Below are 24,405 nucleotides of genomic sequence, written 5' to 3'. Positions count from 1 at the left end.
GCTCAAAGCTTTCAATTAAGTGGCGAGTTCTGCTGATATATGTCATATCTACAGAATTCGCGTAACGGAAATTTTGAGCATGAATTTATTAATTAAACCTTACCTTTTCAACTTCTCCTCACAAAATTGGACACGTAAGAAGCCCAACACAAGCCTTGCACTGTGGTTACAATAATATTTCCGATTTGTATCTTCTGCTAGATATATTCCATATTTTGCTGGCAAACGCTCCTCGCAATACTTCGTAAATGGCACCAACTGTCAGTATAACAAGTTATTCAATCTCAATTTCATCATTTCAAGGGTTCTCATTGTAGGTTGTCGATGTACGCTTAATGTGACTGAACTTAGTATCTGGTGGTGATACTAAAAAAAAAAGATTTTTTCGTATTCAACGATTTTGCTTATAGCATTGCGACTGACACAGCCACTCATCGCGCGGAACCGTCGTTTTCTATACAGTTATTGTGATATATGCCAAGGAACAATGGAAAAGCGTGTATCGCTTTGAAGATCTATTCAAGTATAAACCGCGTGATCTAAATCAGTGAGTGAGAAGGACAGAGATGCTAGTTTAAAACGACAGTAAAATTCCGTATTTCATCATGTATAATTATTTTGTGAGTTTTTAGTGACGAGTTATTAGTAGAGTTAGAGCAGAGTGGGGGTATTTGGGGATAGGAGTGTGTTTGTCGATGGACTGTGGATTTGTTGATGTTGGTGCTGCGGGGTATGTGAGGTACACGTGTGTGTGTTTTAGGGGACTGGCATTTTCTTCGGAAGGGGGGTCCCAAATATGTCGGTGAGCGGAGTCAATTTTTTATGACATCCCCCTATATATCGCGGGCAAAAGTTTTTTACGACCCCCCCCCTCATCTTGGGTCGAAATTTTTTGTGACCCCCCTTCCACCTACAAAGACTCAAGACAAATTATTCATCCATAACTTACTGGCACTCTCTTGAATCTTCATGAATGTTTCATTCACTCAAACAGTTAACCTCAATCACTCCATGAAAGTAATGCTACAAGGCAAAGGAAAAAATTAAGAAAATGTACATTATTCGGAAGGCATATAGATGACGTTTAACGTGATATTTGGACAATATTTCCAAACCTAATTTTTGGACATTTTACACATGCTCAGCAGCCAGATGACATTTTTTAATACCTCATTATTTTGACCTCAAATGGACAGAAACCTTTCGTGATAGTTATTACGTATATTATTTCATCATTTTGGTAATTTATGGTCAATATTAAAATTTGAAAGGAATTTTACATTATGACGTTAAATGTCAATATGCATAATTATCATGTGGAAATAAATGAAGGTGAAACTGCTTCTGCTAAAACGTCTTTGTTATTGTTTTGTTGATGATGTTTTTAAGGAACATACACTCTGTTTTTTACCAATATGGCCTAAATCTTAACTTAAAAATAACAAGAAACAAAATGTAAGGCATCCACTTCTCACAGACCCTGTGTTATTTCACTTTAAAGGGTATATCATACAGATAAGGGCACCCTAGAACAAGCACCCCGCGCCCATACACACCCATCACCATTTATAGGCCCTACGCCACACTATAATGTAAATGCTACCACACACATAATACCGCCGTATTTTATTTTTAAAACGTAGTTTAAAAACTCTGCAAAGTAAATCACAACTCGCCAATACTATATTCCACAAAATTGGACATTAATGTATTCGGATCACTGAGGTGTGTCCAAATGTATCAATTTCTTTGGGCCTGAACTCAGCAATTGTTATACCGTTACGGTTGGTTCATTCAGGGATAGACATGGAATAGTTTTAAGGTGACAGAGAACAGGTGTGTAGTTCGATTCCAAAACCATTCATACCTATTACCTGTTTTTATCTGTATTATCATGCGATTGGGCCGTGGTACCTTATACGACTGTCAAAATTTTATTTCAATGAATATGATGAGATTGACTGTGCCATGAGTGACATTGTATTGTATACCCTATATTGCTTTAGACTTGACCAAGTCTTTTGACATGGTTAGAACAGTAAAATTAATTTTCAGTGAAAATTCAAGTAGACTTTATTATAATAGGCCTATACCTAAATATAATGGGTGTGCGACATTATCATTATCAAGATATCATAGGCCTATTATTTTGTATTTAACATAGGCTCTACTTTACAGTTAACATAGTATGCCTACTTTATGAAGTAGTGTCAATGAATCATCAAAAATGAAAATTCATGTAGGCCTATATACCAAAATTATTAAGTTCAAAATCTTCCAAACAAGATATAAAAGGTATAATTTACGAGGACACTATTTTGGTGCCACAGCTGCATGCATGTAATCTAAGACCAATTGTAGGATATTGAGTTTGGATCTATGATTTGGTCAGTTTCCTAAAACTTGTGAGTACACTGTTTTTGGTCCTACATGTATGTAATCTAACAGTATGGAAAGTGGTGCCAGGTGCAATGCTAGCCATTTACATGTAAACACTAAAGAAACCACCATGAGGTAACTAATATCAGCACATTTAGACCTATATTTATTGCAAGCTGGATTTCACCAGGGATATGAGACAACACAACGTGGGGGGGGGGGGCATATAAAGCAATTGTTGATAGGCCTATATTGTGTGCTTTCCTGTGACTTATAGACCCAAAGCCTTGGGCCAAGGCTACTATAATTGCTTTAAGCAATGCATAATGTAAAGCTAATATATATTATTCAAGGTCTGACCGTCTGTTAACGACATGACAACAGACACGCCCCCGGTACAAATAGTTGCAGCTTGTAAAATATACTGTTTATGGCAAAAAACATTAAAAAATGATACTTTAAGGTATTGTTTTGTTAATTTTTGTATGGCACATCATACAAACACATGTGCTGAGGTCAAAAGGTAACAATTTTGTTTTTGACCCCTGACTCACCTGCCATTCCAAAACACCCCTTAATCGTTAGTGGTTTTAGTACTTTGTGGCATAGAGTTCTTTTTAGGTGGACGCCAATTTAGGCATTGAAAAACTTGGAAAAACGGTGGCACGATCGACAAGAATTATATATAATAAACGTAATTTTTCACCAGGTTCGCCCTCGGAAATAATAAAGGAGACAAGCAGAATCGAACCCAGGCCCTCATGTTTACAGACCTGTGTCTTAACCACTTGTCCACGGGAGTTTCGTGATTAGGCTGGTTGCAATTCGAACCTACGTATAAGCGGTCACTTAAACTTATCTCCTCCCCGCAAGTAGCTCGTAGTAGCTAGGGCCATAAATGGGAGGAGCATATTGCCATCCTCCATGTAGAGGAAATATAACATGGAACAACAGTGGCAATTTTATTTAATTAAGCTCGATTGTTCATGCATTCTTTGTTCGTATTTCTCCAAAATAACAAACCGTATGTAATTAATAAAATATTACAAATGAACAGCACAGTTGATACATAGTGACTTTTGGCAAAAATAATTTGACTTTATTATGACTCCAATACTTCTTGAATATGACACAATGTTTATGACGGATTAATTTGTAAATTATCAGGTTTGTTATCAGATTTCTGGACTATTGTAATTTTACTACATACAGACTAGGAATATTTCTTCACCCTTATATTTATGTATCGGTAGATGGTGTAAAATTATTTTTGATAGAAAATGTGCTTTCCATTGGTTTACATTATGGTGCACTTGAAGTGAATTAGATCTAAATGGCGGATTTAAGGAGACTGAATTTGAGTTTTGTGGGAGGGAAAATGTCTGAATTTCTGTACATTGTTTTGATATTATCAAATTGATTAAAATTTGGGAGGAGCTTTTGAAAAAATAAAGTTTGAATGGCCCTCTGGGACCAAGTGTTATAAACTAACTGTACACAAATAAACAGCGTGATTTCATTGGACAACCAGGAATGCGCGCAGTTGTTTTTATACCATACAATGCCGTACTGCGCAGATCGGCAACCAATCACGGCACGCCTTTGCCCTGACGTCAGACGCGATTTAGTCCTTTTTATCTCTGTCTTTCATTATATTAATCTAGCAAACCGTAGAAGATCCGGAGTACGCCAAAAAGGGCGCAACTGTCCCAAAGAGAATATTTTCTTCTGTCGCCTTGCTGAATTCAGGTTTAAGAAACAGCACAGGAAGAAAGTGAGTAAATGGTGAAAGCAGCACCGTTTTGGAAATTGTCATCTGTGCAAGGATTTTGTATGCAACGGATATAATATGTCCACGTACACATTGGACTTCGCTGGATACGTTTCAATCAGGACATACAACAGTCGTTCAGAACATTGAAGAAGACTGCCGAAGAAGTAAACATTGTATATTGTTGTAATATATTGATCAAGTTACATATTTATATGTAACAACATTGTCCAATCATATTATTCTTTTCATTACAGATTCGAATCTTGTTATCTTATACAAGCAGTGTGTTTTGTTGCACATTCTGAAGTTAATTTGGGTGAAAGTTGTTTTTGTATGGATTGCGATTGCGACACGTAACAATACTGCTGTAAATGTTTAAAAAGCATCTTTTGCAAAGTTCTTATGAATTCTTGTTGTATCTGGTTTATATGACCACATTGGATATTTATATTTATATTATTTATTTGTGTCGTGCGTTACTATTGCTTATTTGTTATTTTTCTTATTTATTTAGGTTAATTCATAATTATCAGGAAATGGCAGCTTGTTGTTAGTTATTCATTGAACTGACAATCTGCTGCCATGTCCAAAGATGAATTACCCACCCAAGGGAACACAGGCTTTCAGGCATCTTCGTGGCCTTTCCTGTGATTCCCCCATTTTCATATATTTTATATTCTGTATTCTATTATTGTTATATGATGAGTAATGAGTGGAAAAATAAATGAATGAATATGTAAATCTGAAAATGAGACAATAGTACTAAAACATTAGCATATTCAGTTCCCGTAAATTGGAATAGAAATGATATTTGTTATAGTACGGGTGCTATTTTGTAGCATAATATCTTCAAAATTCAGTTGAATCAAATGTGTCCTTGAGGAATAACGTTGCACTCATTATTGGTTTTTTACACCATTTTATTTTTACAGCCTGTTGGTAGGCGTGAGTGCAGATGCAATGGATTGATTTTTAAATTCCCAAAATGTGTGTGTAATCCGCATTAAATACACAAAAGGTATACGTATAATGAATCTAAAGTTTGTGGAACTGAATAAGCTGCTCTTACAGATGATGGTATCAGTATATAACGTCGCTGAATGTTATCCTCCAGAGATAGTCATGAACAAAACATACGTAGTTGATATAAAACATAGTTTGGCCGGTAGGCAGACATAAGCCCTGTTGAAAATATTTCTAATTTGATTGTCTGTACCTAATATTAACTTACCTGTAACCACATAGATTGTCCGCAAAAAATGGAAGCAGAAAGGCTCTTTGAGTAATAATGCTATTGACTAATTGTGCAAAACAAAAGGTTTAGAAGCGATTTGAGTGCAAAACACCATCTAAACAACCTATTTGCGCACCAACAGAATACGGACAGTTTTCACTTTTGCTTGTGTGAATGCAGTTAGCTTCTATTATAAAGCGGTGAAGTTATGTATATAGCGGAATAGTGTCTTTTGTAACACAACAATCGAAAATATTTCTGAACAGGCGGTCCAAACCTTATTTACCACAGAGGTTTAAGAGAAAATTAATATGGTTTCGCCACGATACGTTCCTATAAATGCAATACTTATGTCATTCATAATCAGCTCGATTGATAAATGTGACTCGATTACACAAGATGACTCGATTTTCGCTAAAATTTGTTTTGAGATGCTGTCAAAAAGTGTATTTCACTATTCTATTGTCTGTATTAGGCAAGTATTCATAGAAATTGGCCATATGTATATTGTTATGGTTTGCACAGACCGACGAATTACAGATAACTATAAACCGTACCTTTGTATTATACTGACTGTAGAGGGAGACAATATGGATTTGTTTTACAGTGTAAAGCTGGTCACTACCCGCGCTGGTCGAGTCGTGTAAGATACTTCACGAGTTAAGCTGAATTTATACCCCGTCGCTGGGCGACGAACAATTGGTATTTGACCAATAAGGTAGCTCGGTTTACCTACCGCAAAAAGGAGGTCTTGGCTAAAAACCAATCACTACTGCTCAGCGGTGTAGTATAAATTCAGCTATATATAGGAGCGGTTTGAAGTAATCTGGCAATCGACAGCATGCCGAAATAACGCCGATATGATAGTCTACTAAATAAAAAACACATTACGCATGATCGTGTTACCCTTACGTTACTCACGTTGGAGTAATACCCCGGGGTAATACACTACCAGATTCATATTGCGGCCGCCTGCACAGGTACACAGTCGCCACAGACTTTGCTGGTACAGTGCAGTACCAGTGGATTAACACTGTAGTACCAGTGCACTGGTACTGCAGTTGTAATCCACTGGTGCAATATCACTACTTGTGAGTCCCGAGCAGTAGCAGCATTGGCACTGTGTACGTACTATTTGTGTATCAGTCAGGTACCTTGGTAACGGTGTACCTGGCTGCAATAAGAATCATGTATGTACCAAGAATCAATAGAAACAAAGAGCAACAACTCAAATTTTACATAGAAACAAAGAGCAACAACTCAAATTTTACCAATGTTACTTTATTTGCTTTCTTAATATATACATTAGGTTGCATTGTCCACAAACAAGTCTAAACTAACATTTATGTTCTAAGATTTTCTTCTACAAAATTAATGGGAAAGCAATTAGCTAGACTAGGTAACGATAACGAAAGGTTTGGTGGTATCATAAGAGCTTGATACGATCAACAATCAACAAATGACATAAATGTGTTTATGAACATTAATTATCACACAATAATGTATTCTGAATACACGCAACTTACACCTATGTATTCTTTTTCACCACGCTCACGTTGATATAATTAGAACGCACAAAACATACACCTTCAAACAAGATACTAAAAGGTAGTGCACAACGGCTAATTGATTGAGATATTTTTGGATCAATTTAGTAATTAAATCACTTTACTCCCACATCAGATACACTAATTGTCTACGCAGCGTACATACGTGATTATAGATTAGTATGATGAATGCGTATGACATATTGTTGCCTATAAGATCTGGATCTTTGTCTACAAAATACTTTCAACTTGCGTAATTAACGCATTGCAAATGACAGAGAACTCTACATCAATTCGATCAATCGCGATTGAGAAAACCCGATTTTCCCGGTTTCTGAGTAGTTCACTAGTTCCTTATGTAGAAAATCTTACGTGTCCTCCTCAGAAATATTTTACACTTCATTTCAATGTTTAATACTTTAGAGACTGGTGATTTGAATTTGTTACCCCATCACTAACCTCAATATTTGCCTACGAAATTGCAAAATAATTTCAAGGACAAAAAGCAACTCGTTAGCCAACAATAGGATACGAAATCCAGCTTATGGGAGCTATTCACTGTGCATAATGTCATTGCTATTGTTCTTAAGATACTAAAAATATCCTATTTTGTTTTAGGAGTAACATTACGACAACAATAAAATTAGTTTAAGTCATTATTAATTGAAATAATTTATTTATTATTCTTAATGTCGTATTAAAACGACGAATACATCCTTTGAATTAGTAATGTAGGAATTTAATTACGTATAATGATAATAATAATATAAGTGAGAGAATGCGATTTTTCAGAAATGTTTCTATAGGTCGTGGGAGAGTGATTTTTCTAATAGAATGCATGTAGAATTAGTAGTTATAGCAAATCACATTCTCTGAATGAAATCATTTTTACGTAGATTATATCATTTCAAATTCGACACATACACACCTTCATAATGCATTCACGTGCCTTTAAAGTGCGACTGTTAATCGAATCGTTTGATTTTCCCGACAACCGTAAGTTAATTCCGTGTGATATGTGTTTTAACAAATTTTTGCGAGGGGGCATGAAATTGAAAAGAGAACAGTATTATATGGAAATGTTTGCATCATCGTTTGCAATCATAATGGATGCATTGTGTTAAGTATTTCTAATGCGTAACTAGTAATAGTACGGGTTGATTGTTGTCAACGCTTCTCTGATGAAATGTTAACCAAATGTGTTTTTTGTGATGTCACGGGGTAAGCCAAATGTTATATAGAACAACAATACTCTTTGAATGAATATTCGCAACAAGCGTTCTTCTTTGGTTGAGGTATGCCAAAGGCTTTATGAATTATTGTTAGAAAACATTTTTGTCGAAACATATGAACAGATGGGTTCATCACCAGTGAACTACTAAAAAGGGTGCACATGTGCTCAGATATGAAAATTGAAATTGCGCCTTAATGAAAGGCAGATTTTAATTCTTTGAAACGGCGACAAGATTTTAAAACCTTAAAAAAAAAAAAAATTCTCTACTAATGTCGACTTGTTTTGCTGACCAGACAAATTTGATATAATAATTAGAATTTATCATTTCGTATATTCTATACCTGAGAAGATTATTTAATTGTACTGTGAAACTAAATTATTTTTTATATATTTGGCAGTTATATTGAGAAATACAGTGAATTGCGAAATACATGTCTGTAATTGTCATCAACTCACTTATAGCTCAAACGCTTTGCGTATCTTTACTAGCATTTAAAATATCTATACTGGTACTCCAGAATCGACAAGTAATTGACCGTTTCATTTATTTATTACATAAGGCTTGTACAAACACTCATTAATTTAGTCTTTATCATTAAAATGTAATTATCAAGTTCAGGTATCTATCTTTTTGAAAGCTTAAAATAGATTAAATTGTAGTTATTACGCAACAGTATAATATCATGGTACATGTATAAACTATTTATCACGTTTAGTGATACGCTTAATTCAGTAATTTAACGCATGACATGCACGTGTTTCAGGACTTTGTACTTGTTCATTGGTATTTGAGAATTGAAAACGGGCTGGGCAAGTTAAAACAGGATTGTCACTTGCCAATGCATGTGTCTGTAAAAGGTTTTTTTTGTTGCTATCATTCCTTCTTTAGGCACTTATTAACCAAAACTTGAATGATCATGTTAATTGCAAAATAACAATATAGCAAAACATATTCCGGCAAGTTTAATTGCAAACACCACTTCATCTGGGATACAAATTAACCGCGAGCCCTGATGATGTTGTCTTCTTGTTTTTATGTCTATCTATAACAAACTAATTGCGTTACACATCAACACTCACTAAATCATATTAAAGATATTACTATTTATGTTCTATTTCTTTCTAACGTTCATTGCTTTTACACAATTGTATTTCATCCTGTCCCAGCATTCCTGGGAAAACAAATGATATACAGACAGAAAATATAAACCTTAGGTGTATTTAATCCCAACAAACTCGTACTTAACATGATTATTATTATTACACCTTGGCATACCTTATATTGCTTATCATTCGAAAGGGGTGCCAAAAGGTCTTTAATTCTCTTCCTCCAGGTGGTTCTACAAAGGATCTATACAATGATTTTCCGGTGCTTGGATCAATCTTTTGTGGTTCCCAAAAAGCCTTGGAAACCTTAAAGGGCTCTGTTCTTCAATGACTGGTTCTTTTAATGTCAGAATGTCTAAGGTTTAAACTATATGGCCCCATTTAGAGGACAACTCTTTTGCCATATTTTGTACGTTAAATGATAAGGTTGGAATACTTATTCTTGGTTTTATGTTTTAATGCTTTAAGCACTTTGTCTAAATGCAAGCATATGCATTGTTGGGCATTTCTACTCTTAATCGTGCTATATGATGGGAGTTCTGAATGTCATGAATGTTGATTAGAACTCACTGTGGATTAAATTGTATTCAAATCGAGTAAAAAATTCTATTTGAGTTCCATTTGACTCATTCTGTTGCCCTGTTTCATTTTTAGTCAACATGAGTAATTTTTTACTATTTTGTATTTATAGTGTAGCCATTCAAACAATCAACATTGTTGTTGGTAATGGTCTCTTCTTTATACCTCATTATTATGTCACACCAAGCAATTCAAAAGTTGAATTAAAGTTTTAACTTCAACACTACACTAATTTTTTCGCTCACCTGGAACGTTTTCACTAGTCCGACTAGCGTCTTCAGCAGATGGTGATGCTGTGTTGACAGCTCTAAATCAGCTGTCAGAGAACATGTTGTGAGATCTAAAGGTCACCAGATTGATTGGGAAAACGTTAAGCTGCTCGAACGGGAGCAAAAAGAGTTTTCCCGGAGAATTCTTGAAGCTATCCAAATAAGGACTCAAAAACCGAGACTAAATCGTGACCAAGGACTAGAAATAGATCCTATTTGGGATAACTTGCTGATGCCCAGGGGGGGGGGCAGCGCTACATCGTAACATCCTATGACGTCATTCTGTCAATCATATGACGTCATCAGTGAGAGATATCCCGATTGTAGACAAGATATCAACACGGCATCACCATCTGCTGAAGACGCTAGTCGGACTAGTGAAAACGTTCCAGGTGAGCAAAAAAAATACCACTACGTATGAATATCCACTCGTATAATTCAAAAGTTGTTTGTAATTGCCCGTTTATGCATCTTCGGCACACGTTACCCATTCAAGAGTTCCCCTTTTCCTACAAATATTCATTTTGACTCACCCTGTATACATGCATTTCATTCAGAAACTGATGAAGTTGGTAGTAATTACCCCTTCCAACTATCTATGATGCATTTTAGAAATGCAAACGTCATGTAAGTGTTCGACAAGTGCTTCCATTACGTATACAATTCCATCCTCCTTCTGACAAACATGATAGGCAGGGAAGATATCAGTTAAGGGATAACGAGCCAACTTCAAGAATATTAGACAACAAGGACCAATTAATTAATATTGTCTTTATTTACATTGGATTTATAAAGTTTACTAGACATTATTATTTGTTATCTTAGCGTATGTTATCCTAATCATACCATTATATTTATTATCCAAATCAAATCTTAAGATATTATGTTCTACATTTTTAAATAAGCGTATTTCATTTATTTAAACCAATGGTGACATACAATAGTCAACAGCACACGGCCCTGCATGGTGCTAACAATTCAAAGTGTTCATAGTTCTGGTCGCTAGGGTTCAAATCCCCGCACAGGCATGGAATCCTACGTAATATGTATCATGTTCGCTTCCATCTAGCGATCAATAACCTGAATAACCATTGTGTAATTCAATTCAATGCACACGCTCATACACACGTGGTTCTTTGATGTCAATCGCATACAATATAACCCGTGATCAATAATGAACGCTGGTCAAAAGACGAGCTTACTGAAGTGAAAAATTTTGTACATGTAGATTCATCATTTATGCATATTGCCTTGAAAATCATAAAAAGCAACTGCTTGATCAACCCAAATGATTTTATAAGCGTTATTTCTAAACCAAATTTCAAAACCACAAAGTGTTTTACCTGACTTTTGATCCAGAAATGTATGAATTTGATGAGAAATTGTGATGAAAAATAATATTTTACAAGTCAGATTCAGAAAGAAAATCTCATTACGCACGTTAATTACATCACAATCCAAACATAGATGGTTAAGTTCATGGAGAATGTTACAAACTGTTGTATGTTTTGCCATATTGTTTTTCTATAGGGAATAATGTTTTATCGTTAAAATCGGACATGAAAACCTATCAAAAACACAGCAAAAACGTGCATCGCTTTTTGTATGCATGAAACAAATTATAAGAATTGTACAGAAGTGACCTAACACTTATGAAGGCTGTATCTTGAGAAAGCGCATGGTCTGATTCTAGAATCTTGGCCAGGACACTCTGGTGAAATAAAGAAAAATATATGTGATTGATTTTGTGTGACTTTTGAGCGATAAATGTTTCAAAATTTAAAAATGAACAAATTGCGAGTAGCTATGATGTCATCAACATGACAATAATATTCATGATAAATAATTATTGCTCCCTAATAAAGAAATGGTTAAAAAATGGTTTGAATACATCGCACAACCTTATAGTAACTGTATCTAGAAATTTGTGCAAGTTACTTGTCAATTTTCGCCAGAAACGAGCTTTTTCTACGGTTACTGCCCAGCTCATTAGCGCGATATAGGATATTCTTTACCTCGAGTTTACTGCCCTCTGTTGACGACAGGGCTTCGAACTCTTATCAAGGCGATCTAAGAAGTGCAGGGCCGTGAGCAACGTGCAATTTTGATGAGAAATAATTGATGCAAGTATTAAGGGGTGTTTACTATAATTACAGTATAGGTTAATCTGGATTCTATTACTTAACAGCTTTAACATTTTACATAAGTTATACGCCAAATTGGAGTCCTGTTTTGGGTTGGAGAGTTTGCGTCAACTTCATTCACCGGTCATTCATTGCAGGTGATTTCACAATACAGTGGTTTGAAAAGATGATCTTATAGGCGGCGAAGTAAACTGCATTTCGCAGTTTTCAACTATGTATAATTACGCATAACAATTATTACAAACGCATCTCTCACAAAAGCCTAGCATTAAGTTTTCATCTTCAATTCATCATCAATATTGTATCTTTTAATCGGTAAGAAAATGTATTCAAAACAATTACATTTCACTTTTTATTATATTTTAGGTAACTACAACATATCTTGCTACTTAATCATGTTATTGCAGTAAATACTCTTTTACAAGTAGACAACTTAATTTCAAGATATCGTCTTACTAAGTAAGATGAACCTAACTGAAGATAAACCTGCAACCATTATCTTCCCAATCAAAGTAATTAGTATTGCTAATATTTTTGTTGGACTTTTTTGAAGAAATGCTTCACTTCATCCGTCAAGAGTAGAAGACTAGAGCATTAACAAACAGCATTAACATTACGGGACATCCTTGCTACAGTTGAAGTTGAGGTGTTTTTTGTGTTTGAATTATACGCCGAATCGCCGACATCTCAATCGTAGATCGTTATTTATTTATTTATTTATTTATTTATCTATTTATTGATTTATTTTAAATATTTCCATTTATTCATATTTATTTATTTATTTATTTATTTATTTATTTATTTATTTATTTATTTATTTATGTTTAAATGTTTGTTTGAATTTATATTTATCCTTTTTCAATTATTATAGTTAAGGATCATTATCTTGCAAATGTGTCAATGTAGAACAATTGATACTTTCCTTGTTTAATTATAATTAAAAAAGAATCTTTTAGAACAAAATTCAAGAGAGGGATAGTTGTTACGAAAACAATTAAAACACAATAACACATTCACAATAGATCGAAGTATCACACGCTGCTAATACATACGTACAGCACAACACTACCATATTTTTCTGTTAAAATTCACGAAGATTAAGAAAATATACCATTATCCTTTTTCTTATTTTTCAGAATGAGTAACACGTAAACCTAACTATCACTCGGACATGATAATATTTACATCTTGGTGTAGGCATTATATATTTCTATTATTAATAAAATGTATGAAATCGGGATGGATTCTAAACTTAGGCTAACATAAGGTTTTGTGAATCTTGATCGCTGTAAAGCTGAAAAATAAAAAAACCCAACAGAAGCACGGCCGCAGTGATAGAGAATCAAATTGTAAGCTAAAAGAAAAGCAAAGCTGCTAATGCATGAACAAAATCGAATAAAGGCGCCTTGGTTCCTTAGTTGTGAATCCACCCCGATCTAAAGCATGCAGTGAAGAAATAACAATAGTGCCTTTCCTTATCGTGAGTCAGTGACATCAGCAAATTTAAATTACTCAATGGTTAATTGCACGCAACGAGTTGAAATCCTTGGGAATGTATTAAACATTTAAACGTACCCCACATGCGTTGAGTTAAGTACGCGAAACGTCTTCTTTCGCCACTGCACAGCCAATATGCATAACACATACAATTAAACATGTGATTTTTAACTATATATTTCATTATTTATGTGAATATTCTGAATCATCCAGACAGAAAATATTGTAAACTGTTCATCTGGACTTACTTAAGCCGAGATGAACAGTTTAAAATAATTGATCATGATTATGAACAGTTTAAAATAATTGATTATGACTATTGGTACATGTTTAGAATTATGAGAGAATATATACTCCCTCATTCTGTATGAAACATACAACATTCTCAACATGGGATGTCATACACCACAAGACAGAATAACCACAATGTGTGCATTATTACCGTGTTGTACTACCATATATTAAGTGCTTTGTCACTGACACGAATATTTAAGCATAGCCAGCCTAAACACATTGGATGACAGTAGAAGATAGGTATCCCAGTACCTTTATTTAGTTACTTTTCACATTTTGATCGAAATATTTCGGAATTAGTTTACTCGTTCGGGTCTTGTAAATGCTTGAGATCTAGGTAACCATATGAAGTGTCTGAGATCGGTAACCATTGACCGTGTTCAAGTAATAGTATTCTCCCTATTTGTTTTGTTTACCCCTTCGACACAATTTCAATTTCAAGTCCTGCCCTACATATTTTGATGTTAATAAAGTGAAATGTCGAAACATTAAACCTAGGAGAACGTTGAATTGACAGCTATATGTTGCAATATATTTCTCATTTATTGTAAACCTAGTCATAACATTACATTGCATTTTAGAACCAATTAAATGTATAGTGAGCTTCCTCAATAAAGTACATGAAATTTGCTCAACCATTTGAAATGTAGGCAAAATAACAACAGTCTTCAGATTTGATATCAACATTCTAAAATTCAAAGTATTTGACAGGTATTTTCATTTCCTCTTTCAGACTGTGCAGACGTTATCTATTATACAGGTCACGTGTCTTGAAATATAAGAATCATTTCAGCGAACCATTAGTGGTTCAGTTCTTGAGTCAAGGATCTTTACCATCACATTTGAAGAGGGTATCGCTATCTGTGGTAGAGTCATCACTCCAATACTCCATAGTGCGCATCTTGGCGATGATGACGATCGTGACAGACGTTATTTTGTTGGTAAATTGGAGGTGGCTTGAATTACCAACAACTTATTTGTCGACAACTTATTCCCAATTATTTTACACCCTCCAGGAAATCACGAACACGCATACCAAGCAAGAAAATTCATTTGTAACTTTTGATTGTAATGACGTATTCCAATTCTTCTGTAAAAACACCCACTACGGTTGATTCACCTAGTATCTCGATGATTTGCCTTTATGATTCCACACAGGTACAGGAAGTGAAATCGTCGGGAATGACGCATGTGATAGTGTCCTTATGCCATTTGAGTTGAATTCTTATAGAAAAGATTCATCACCCACCACTTTCCGTACTTATGACTTATAATGCTTAAACCATATTCTCTGTCTGCATACAAAGATTGGCATCCTAAAAGGCCAAGCACCAAATCTTGACAATTCAGTCGATTTAATTAAGAATCGCCTTTGTCACCTTTTTTCTCAGTAAGCGAGAAAAATATCAAGCAAAGAGTTAAGGCTGGCTAAATGTCTTTGATCTGTAGGCGATTGCTACATAAATTGTTATGGTGCACACATGGGTTGAATTCTGGTAACCAATTAAAATGGTAGTGAATTAAATCAGCAAGCTGTACTACCTAGTAAATACTGTAGAACTACGAAGCTTTTTCAGCCAGAGGCGTTTTTATCATGTACATGCATCAGTTTCCTATTTACAGTGAATAGACACCCTGGGGAATTAAAAGTAAGAGAAAATAGCAGGCGCAAAGGTATGGTGTATCCTCAAGGTGTAGTGGTTAAACGGGTGCAAATGTTACAGCCAAAATCGTCAAATTAATGGAAAAAACGCGAAAGAAACAGTATATGATCCATTGCGTCATCTGAATGTATTATTGGCAAACTGAGGTTGCAGGTGCTGCGGCAGTATAATTCTTGTTTTGACGACTAAAAGAGTTTTGTTGACTTTCTGCTAATTACTGGATAACAACAGGTTGTGATGATTGTGTGGTTTCGCTGAAGCGCTCCCTCATTTTCTACTCTCTGATAGAGCCATTCTAAGCAACTGTAGAAAGAAATAAAAAGAGAAAAAATACAACAATGATTAATATGATAGTGATTTAGACGAAATAGGTTTATTGAAAATACCAGGTAACATTAATCTCAGGTTCACGGATTTGTTAAACTATTTTAATGTTACCGAGTCGTCGAGTGTTTAAATTTCACCTTATTGATTTCAGTGAATGTAGTTTGGTTCAGGTACGCTGGCTTGCAAATTAATAAATCATTTACTATAAAAAGACTACTGTAGTTGGCAAAATTTCCTTATCAACTTAATTCCATGCAATTTAACAATAATATTGCAAATAAAAAGTTGCTTGGAATCAAGCATATGTATAATTAAGAAATTGATTAATAGAATTAAGAATTAAAAGAACATTAAAAAAAATGTTGTTAAATAGGCTTTAGCCTCCGGAGTATTTGACAAATGTACAATATTTTTGCTGCTACGCGCAAGTTGTGAGAGCATTGACCTCGAAGCACAGCTGAAGAACGATAATTTAAAAAACTACAATTCCGTTCTAAATAATAAGCCACTATTGAGTATCGGCATTCGAATTTCGAATTATTGATTTCATATACATACTTTGATAATGGACATAGAAACTCGATTGTTTCCTAGTAATACAACGCGCATTGCGGTATATAGCGACAATACGCCAAAAGGATCTTGAAATGTTCTGTCAATTAGTAGATATGTCAACTTAGAGCGCATGCAGGCATCTGCCAATGACAAATTTACACCAGTTCGGTGATATGTGTTTCTATGTATTTCGATACAGAAATTTATTTGTATGTATTTATTTAAAATGGATTCTTTGAATGGTTTCTAGCGATGGTTCTACAACATGTGGAGAAATCTACATCTCAGTATTTCCAGACGAACCCTAATCATGAGTATCAGTAAAGTTCTAAATCGACTTGATTCGCTGTTTGGAGTCTTTCAATTGCTTAACCCACCTTCATACACCTAAAAAGCTTGCATGGGTGGCATAGGTGGGTGTTGTGATACTTATTGTCAAGGGTGCACACATACGAGTAAGTAAGTACATGTAAGTTTGTTTCAACGTCACAAATGTCAAATACCACGCATTGAAGTTCTAGACTTTTAAAATTCTCCATCGTGGGTTCTCAAAATTCACAATTTTCATTACCCTGCAAAGTCAGGGATTTTTAGAATCTTGCATACCTCCTACTATCGGCCCCAACAACAATAATATTTCACATCCTTTATACATCAACTCAACAACAAACAAAAAATAATGACTAAGTAATATGGAATAATCCGAAATTTAAAGATCAATTTTACAGGAAACAGTCACATAACAATTGACATGGTTCCAAAAATTGGTTCTTGGGACAACCTTGAATATTAAGGGTACAAAAACATGTGCTGTTAAGGTCAAATTTTCAATCCAACCATGATTAGAAAATAGGGCTAATAATGCCATTTGAAACTAGACTAATTTGGCCAAACGATGATTTTATCAAAACTACGGTTGAATATACAACCCCTTTATTTGACAAGTTTCGTAACGCGATGCTAAAGTACGGTTTCCAGTCATTGGTGTACATTTTACTAAGAATCAGGCTGTAAAGACATTAGCAGTTATATAAATAGAGTCTCTATAGAGAAGAGAAGTCTCGCATGATCAGAGAGAGACTAGTGATTAAGAACAACCACGCTAAATATACTTTAAGGTTATTACTTATTTTAAACTGTTGTGATTTTGTAGTTCACAGCATCTTACGAATGGTAGTGAGCTTTGGCAAAAACTGCATTGCTCAATTCATAGCGAGCGCGTAGAAGAATTAAAATATCACAGATATACTTTTATAGGTGCTGCGGTTCTTGAGTTACGTATAAAGAGGGCTGAAACAACAACACTTTTGTAAAACGTACATAAGTCATTAACAACAATAAATTAAGTAAGTTTGCAAAGTAGACGATTTGTAGAATGAACTTTTGCAAAACATCAAGGTGTTAATTTTCAATAATATATTGATCTAGATAATGCCAATCGATTTTTAGGTTGCTTCGACCAACAATACCTCGTCTACCCTTAAGAATAGAGTTCTGATTGATCACGTAATCGACAGCGACAACCAAAAGGGAGGCGTGATATTTTCGTATTGTGAAGACCTCAAGTGGCTGATCAGTTTCGACTATGCAACAAATCCAGAGCATTCAGCATTGGTTGAAATATGTTACAACCTTAACTGATACAAGTTTGACTCTTTAGCATTCATTCTTACAGGTGGAGTAGATTCGATTGCTGGATATCTTTTCAGTCAAGTAATCAAACATTTCACAATCCTGATGACGTCACAATTTGCAAGATGTTTTTAAAGATTGAACATTCGGTTTAAGAATAATAATATCGTTGAATTATCTTACACATACAATTTTGGTGCTTTTGATCACTTCTAAATAACAAGTCAAAATTGACATTCGAGTTTCGTTGCAAATACTTGACCCCATACATACTTTGATATTGACATAGAGACTTCATTACTTCCTTACTTGTACAAAGCACAGTGTGGTACATAGCGGAAAGAAGCCAACTCTTGCAATGGTATTTTCTGTCAATTGTTAGATGTCAACTTGGAGCGCTTGTAGGCATCTGTCAATGCCAAATTCACATCAAGTTTGTGATAGTGTTTGGTAGATAATTCGAGCAAAGAAAATGGATTTTTTGAATGGGATGAAGTGATGTATCTTCAGCATGCGGAGGAATCGACCATCCCGTTATCTCCAGTGGAACCCTTATGATTATCATTAAAGTTCTTGGGGTTTTCATTTATTACGTTATAGTACACGTAAAGCTTGAATGCGTGACATAGGTGGGTGGTATTATTACTAATTGCTAACGGGGCACGCAATATTTACGACCAAAATGTCAGATATCACGCAATAAAGTTCATGACCTTTACTCTATCTCACCGGGGTTCCCACATTGAAAATCACTACGAAGTCAGTGATTGTTAGAGATGGACACACCTCCTACGCCTTCAAATCGCACAAACATTTCACAATGCCCTCTGTGTATCAACTCAACAGAAAGTAATGACTTATTAAAAATGACTTAGTAATATGGAATAATCTAGACCTTAAAGATCAAGTCGACCAGGAAATAGTGGAATAACATTTGACATATTGGTTTATTTTGATATCAGTGGCGTAGATTTTTTATTGACATTGGGGAGATGGTGTTGGACAAAATTTCTTGATTTAATGAAATCAACACCTTTTGGCGACATAAATATAAGTTTATGGTACAAATGCGCGCAAAGCGCGAGAAAAATGTTGCCATTTTGAAGCTAAACTGTTGAAATATGCTGCAAAAATGGACTAGATTCGCGCGAAACCCGAACAATTTGCACTTTTGGGGCTAAAATGGCCAAATATGAGGTTAATTTGGTCAGAAACCCACATACAGGCGTCAACATTGGGGGATGGATGATTGTATGGACCATCCCCCTGGCAAAATATTGGGGATTTACCTTCCCCGAGATGTACGCCTATGTTTGATGTCTGATATCATAGCGGGCATTTATCTCAAACACATTTAACCGTCAGGACACATTTCTATTTCTCAACATTGTCCCAAAAGTCTCTTTACCATTTTGATCATATCTTTCAAAGTGATTTTCCCGAAGGGAAATCAAAACCTTGGAAAGAGTACCATTACGCAATTATGATACATTATCCTGTCCCCTGTCCTATTACGATACAAGATCAATTAAAAAATACACTTCAAATGTAACATATCAATACTGGTAAGAAAAATGTGTGTGTGTCTTGTTGAGAATTGTGAAATTGAATAAAAACTTCCTTCCTTCCTTCCTTCCAATACTGAATTTAAATGATCATATCTCAAAATACCAAATATGGACTTATGGTCTTCTTGCGCTCAGGTCTTCATATGTCGAATGTGGTGTCAAAATAATTGTACGAGACATTTCTATGCAAAAACACCTTCATGTTTGCTCTCGGTTACTAGATACTATTGTTCTGAACGTTCAGAATGACAAAGAGACTTTTTGGACACCCTGTACATACGTCATCAGAGCTTGAGGTCAAATTTTAAACCAAGCATGGTTATTAAATGGATGATAATGAACTATACATATCAAAATGACATCATTTGAGCTCATAGTAGGGCCAAACGTTGAATTTATCAACAGTAAGTTTAGATACAGATCCCCTTTTGTGGATTCGTAACTCTATGCACCTTTTCCAGCCAGGCATGGGTGTTCCTTCATTAAGAATCAAGCTGTAAATACATTAACCGTTATTATAGAGTCTCTAAAGAGAAGAGAAGTCTCCTATGGCCGAGGAGAGACTAGTTATTTTAAGAACAATCACGCTAAATATGTTTTAAGAATGGCGTTCTGATTGAACACGAAATCGTCAGCGACAACTAAACAGGAGGCGTGATTTGCTGATCAATGTCGACAATGCAACGAATCCATAGCATTTAACATTGGTTGGAATATGTTACAGCCTAGTGATACAAGTAAAAAGAATTCCACTTTTTCGATATCTCTTTGGACCCAATGCTATTATACGAAAATGATAACAATAGATATGTGGTCCAGTTTTTTTAATATTATTTATTATAGCATATATTTATAATATTGTTAAAATTTACCATTTCCGGAGAATAATATTTAATGTGAGAATGAAAAAGTAAATTAGGATCGAATTCCAAGATTCAGAACTACCAGTGGCTATAATGTTGTTAACTCTCATATGATGTGAGATGGAGTTGCAGGGTCTAGTTCATACATTCACAAATTCCAAATGCAAATTACTGTAGTGTTGTTTAAGATCATTAGTATTTTTAGTTTAGTTAGTGGGGGTCGTGGGATGAGTGTCTGTGTGTGACTGAATCTGCGCATGCAGGTTTGTAATAGTGAAGTTTATTCAAATATTTTATTATAGCTGCAAATATATTTTGCTAGGTGATGCGTATCATGGAAAATCTACATTACTAACAACATTGTGTTGTATTGTAATGTATTGTGGTGTGTATGCGATGTGTGGGGGTTGGTGGGGTTGGACTATGAGGTAGATGGTTGATAGGGGTGTATGAATGTAAAAATGTGGGGTGGGAGTAACGTGTGTGTCATTTATCATTTTTTTAAATTATTTAGAAAGGATCAAGTAACATAATGTAAGCTCTTAAAGGAACGAATTGTATTAAAGTTGTCGCTCAGATTCAATATTACAAATCCTTGCCCTTCTGGTATTAGCGTTTCTTTGACGCTATTACATTCACCCTAACGCCCTCTTCCACAGCTTTAAACATAACCTTGTTATTGACATGAAATATTACACCGGTTGAAGCTACGAAGGTGTCCTACATTTAAAACAACTTTAATGTATGATGTTATTGTACTCGAATAACTCTACAGAAACATTTATTGAGAAATATCGACCGAGAGGCGATGAGTGTTCTGATAGACAAATACAAGTGGCTGTATGTGACCCCTTGTATACTCCGTGTTATCACGTAGAGACAATGATGTCTTAGAATCAATGAGTAACTCAACGCATATCCTACAACCGTCACTTCATCAATGGAGTGGAAATCGTTATGACCCTTCATTTGTACATGATTCAACATGATTCTGGATTTTATTATCCACATATACTATGTTGGCAAGGCACTTGATAACTAAGAATAGACATTTCATGTAACAAAATAGCTTATCTTTCATTATTGTTTAAAGGGAGAATGTAAATTTGCATCTTAATTCGATAAAAGTTACAATATATAACAATTGAAATTTTAACCAAATAAAATATTAGTTAATCTTTGTAAATCAATTCACTGATGTTTTGTTACTACCTCCCGAATTAATTATGTCGGTAGTTGTGGTTTTGGGGTATTTTAATCAAAGTAATACAGCAAACTAAGAATCCACAGAGTTATCAAATAGCTGCCATTGGTCGCAATCACAGGAAAATTATATGGTGAGAATGGGAAATGACAGAGAGATGGCGACAGATATGTCTCTAAAAGGTACAATTGCTACATTTGTTTCTGTTTCACTGCTTTAAATATCTTCATCTAATAATAATACGTTTCAGGACTGGAGATGTCGGTAGCGTAAAATACTCGCGTGATTACCCGTACAATATCCTGTCACATAATGGCCTGAAGACACCAGTAACAAAGGGCACTTATGTTAGTAGGTTTGGTCATTCTTTAAGATTCAGGAGCAATGGCTAATCATTTACAACCAAACAGGAGCCAAACTTGCAAGGCGGGTCCCCTTGTATAATTTTCTTGCATGATCACCATAGCACCAACTCATTAGACAAGTGTGGGTTTAATAAATATTTCATAGGAATCTACTAAGGCAGCTTTCATTTGTATTAGAACAACATCATCTTAGCACTAAAAGATACATGCCTAGGTTGAAAGGTCACCCTTGCCTCCGTTTACAGAATAACATAATATAGATTAGTTTGTTTACCTCATATACTTGTTTCTGCCATTGAGGTGAAAGTCTTCTTACAATATCTTCCATATCCCCTTGATTGCTGACTGTTTCTTGATATTGTCGACTTAATGGCAATGTCATCTGCAAAAAAACAAAATGTTCGAGGTAGATTATAATGGTTTACGAGTCAAAGCATTATCTAAAAGAAACAACTTCATCGGTTGACATTGAGAAACTCATTTGCAACACACATACGTATTTTCGCAACGTCCTATTAGTATTACACCTGTATGGAAATATAAACATCGTTGGAAGCAGTAAACGTCTGTGAACCTAAAGTCTTCCGATAAACATACTCCAGCCTTATCAAACTTACACGCGATGTATCCATCCACATAGGATTTTGTTTGTATAACCTGCTTCTTATAATTGGAGGTCCAAAGCCTCGAAAACGAACTATGTCATTTTTGATATGTGTCTAATATTCACATTATTTATTTTTCCAACTTATTTCAACAACTAACTAGCCGTGTGCTTAAAATCTTCAAACTTCTGTCGAGTTAAGGCCTCGGATAGCAACGTTTGCACAGTATTTTTCTGGGACATAAGAGCACATCAGACATACCAAACTGCATTCTAAATACGCGGAATTTCCTTCTGATTTCAAATAATTTTGATTTGATTTAATTCGCGATATAAAACAAATTCTATGGCAAATTATTCAAAATTGATATTTTTGATAACAGTCCTCGAGGTAAACTTTATAAACCTAATGATATGTATTAAAGTGTATACAGCTGGGAGAAAAAGTAGATGATCATTAATTTTTAAATGATCGTCGGCTTATACTCCAAGCTGCATATAAACATCTTAAAAAAAGTAACTAACCCCCCTTAAATAATGACCATTATTCAAAAACGGGAGATTGTATTACAAATCTGTAAAATGCGTTGGAAGCAGAATTTATATTTATACCTCATTTGCAGCAATTGACTAAATATTGACGTCACAGCGTACATTTAAATCAATGTAACCCAATATTTGAAAGTTGCAGTAAATTGTATTGATTTTGTATTCAGTGTAATGGAAGGAAATCTGTGTAATGATATCCGAGTGTTTTTGCATTGTAAAAATTTGTATGTAAGTGCAACTTTCAAATCTGGACCTCACTACATTAAATTGACCGGTGGTTTATTGTTTTCTGGGCTATCGTATCAAATGAGGTGTCAAAATGCGCAGAATTAAATTCTGCTTGCACCGCATTTTACAGATTTGTAATACAATAGCCCCCTTTTGAATAATGGCCATTATTTAAGGGGGGTTAGCTACTTTTTTTGAGATGTCTACTTTAAGTACATATCGTTAGACTAATTAAATTTACTTCGAGGACTGTTAAATATCAAAAATAAACTTTCAAAATTTCAAAAAATCAAAATTATTTGATATCAGAAGGACATTCCTCGTATTCAGAATGCAATTCGACATGTACTCTCATGTCCAAGAAAAAAACTACTGTGCAAACGATGCTATCCGAGTCGGCGAGTCCTTAATAATACTTTTCTACTTTTTTCTTACTACCACACAAAAAACAAGTTTTATTTGCTAGACATTATTCAGCAATCCTAACATGGTCTTCTGGTACCCTATGCGCTCCAAAACAACAAGGGCCATGGCATTTGGCTTGAGGATTTGTCAAGTATGTGACAGATGTCATACTACGACCAGTCCATTGTCCCAGATAAATATTGCGTGTTGACCACTTCGACGAAATACGGTATATCACAAGTACAGGCACTACATATAGGTACAGTCGCTTTTTAAAGATACATAAAAACATTTTGTTCAGACCACTCAGGTTTGTGCTATTTTCATATTTTCAACATATTGTTATAGCAAACTTATTTAAAAAAATATCTTTTGTTCTTGAC

General features: G+C 34.8%; 1 protein-coding gene across 2 annotated transcripts in view; it reads right to left on the bottom strand.

Moving 5' to 3' along the window:
• Positions 1 to 24,405, bottom strand: part of LOC140142001 (uncharacterized) — a 192,309-nt gene that overhangs the window by 11,882 nt on the left and 156,022 nt on the right. The window contains exons 4-5 of one of the 2 annotated variants that reach the window (XM_072163899.1): positions 22,511 to 22,618; positions 12,708 to 16,025 (exon numbers count right to left, since the gene is read on the bottom strand). In XM_072163899.1, the coding sequence (XP_072020000.1) occupies positions 15,990 to 16,025; positions 22,511 to 22,618 (144 nt within the window). In that variant the 3' untranslated portion in view covers positions 12,708 to 15,989. Of the gene's footprint in view, positions 1 to 12,707; positions 16,026 to 22,510; positions 22,619 to 24,405 lie in introns of those variants that run through there. The other variant, XM_072163900.1, reaches the window with a different exon arrangement.

This window comes from Amphiura filiformis, chromosome 20, assembly GCF_039555335.1.
Source record: "Amphiura filiformis chromosome 20, Afil_fr2py, whole genome shotgun sequence".
NCBI classification, from domain to species: domain Eukaryota; kingdom Metazoa; phylum Echinodermata; class Ophiuroidea; order Amphilepidida; family Amphiuridae; genus Amphiura; species Amphiura filiformis.
This window is presented reverse-complemented; position numbering and strand designations above follow the sequence as displayed.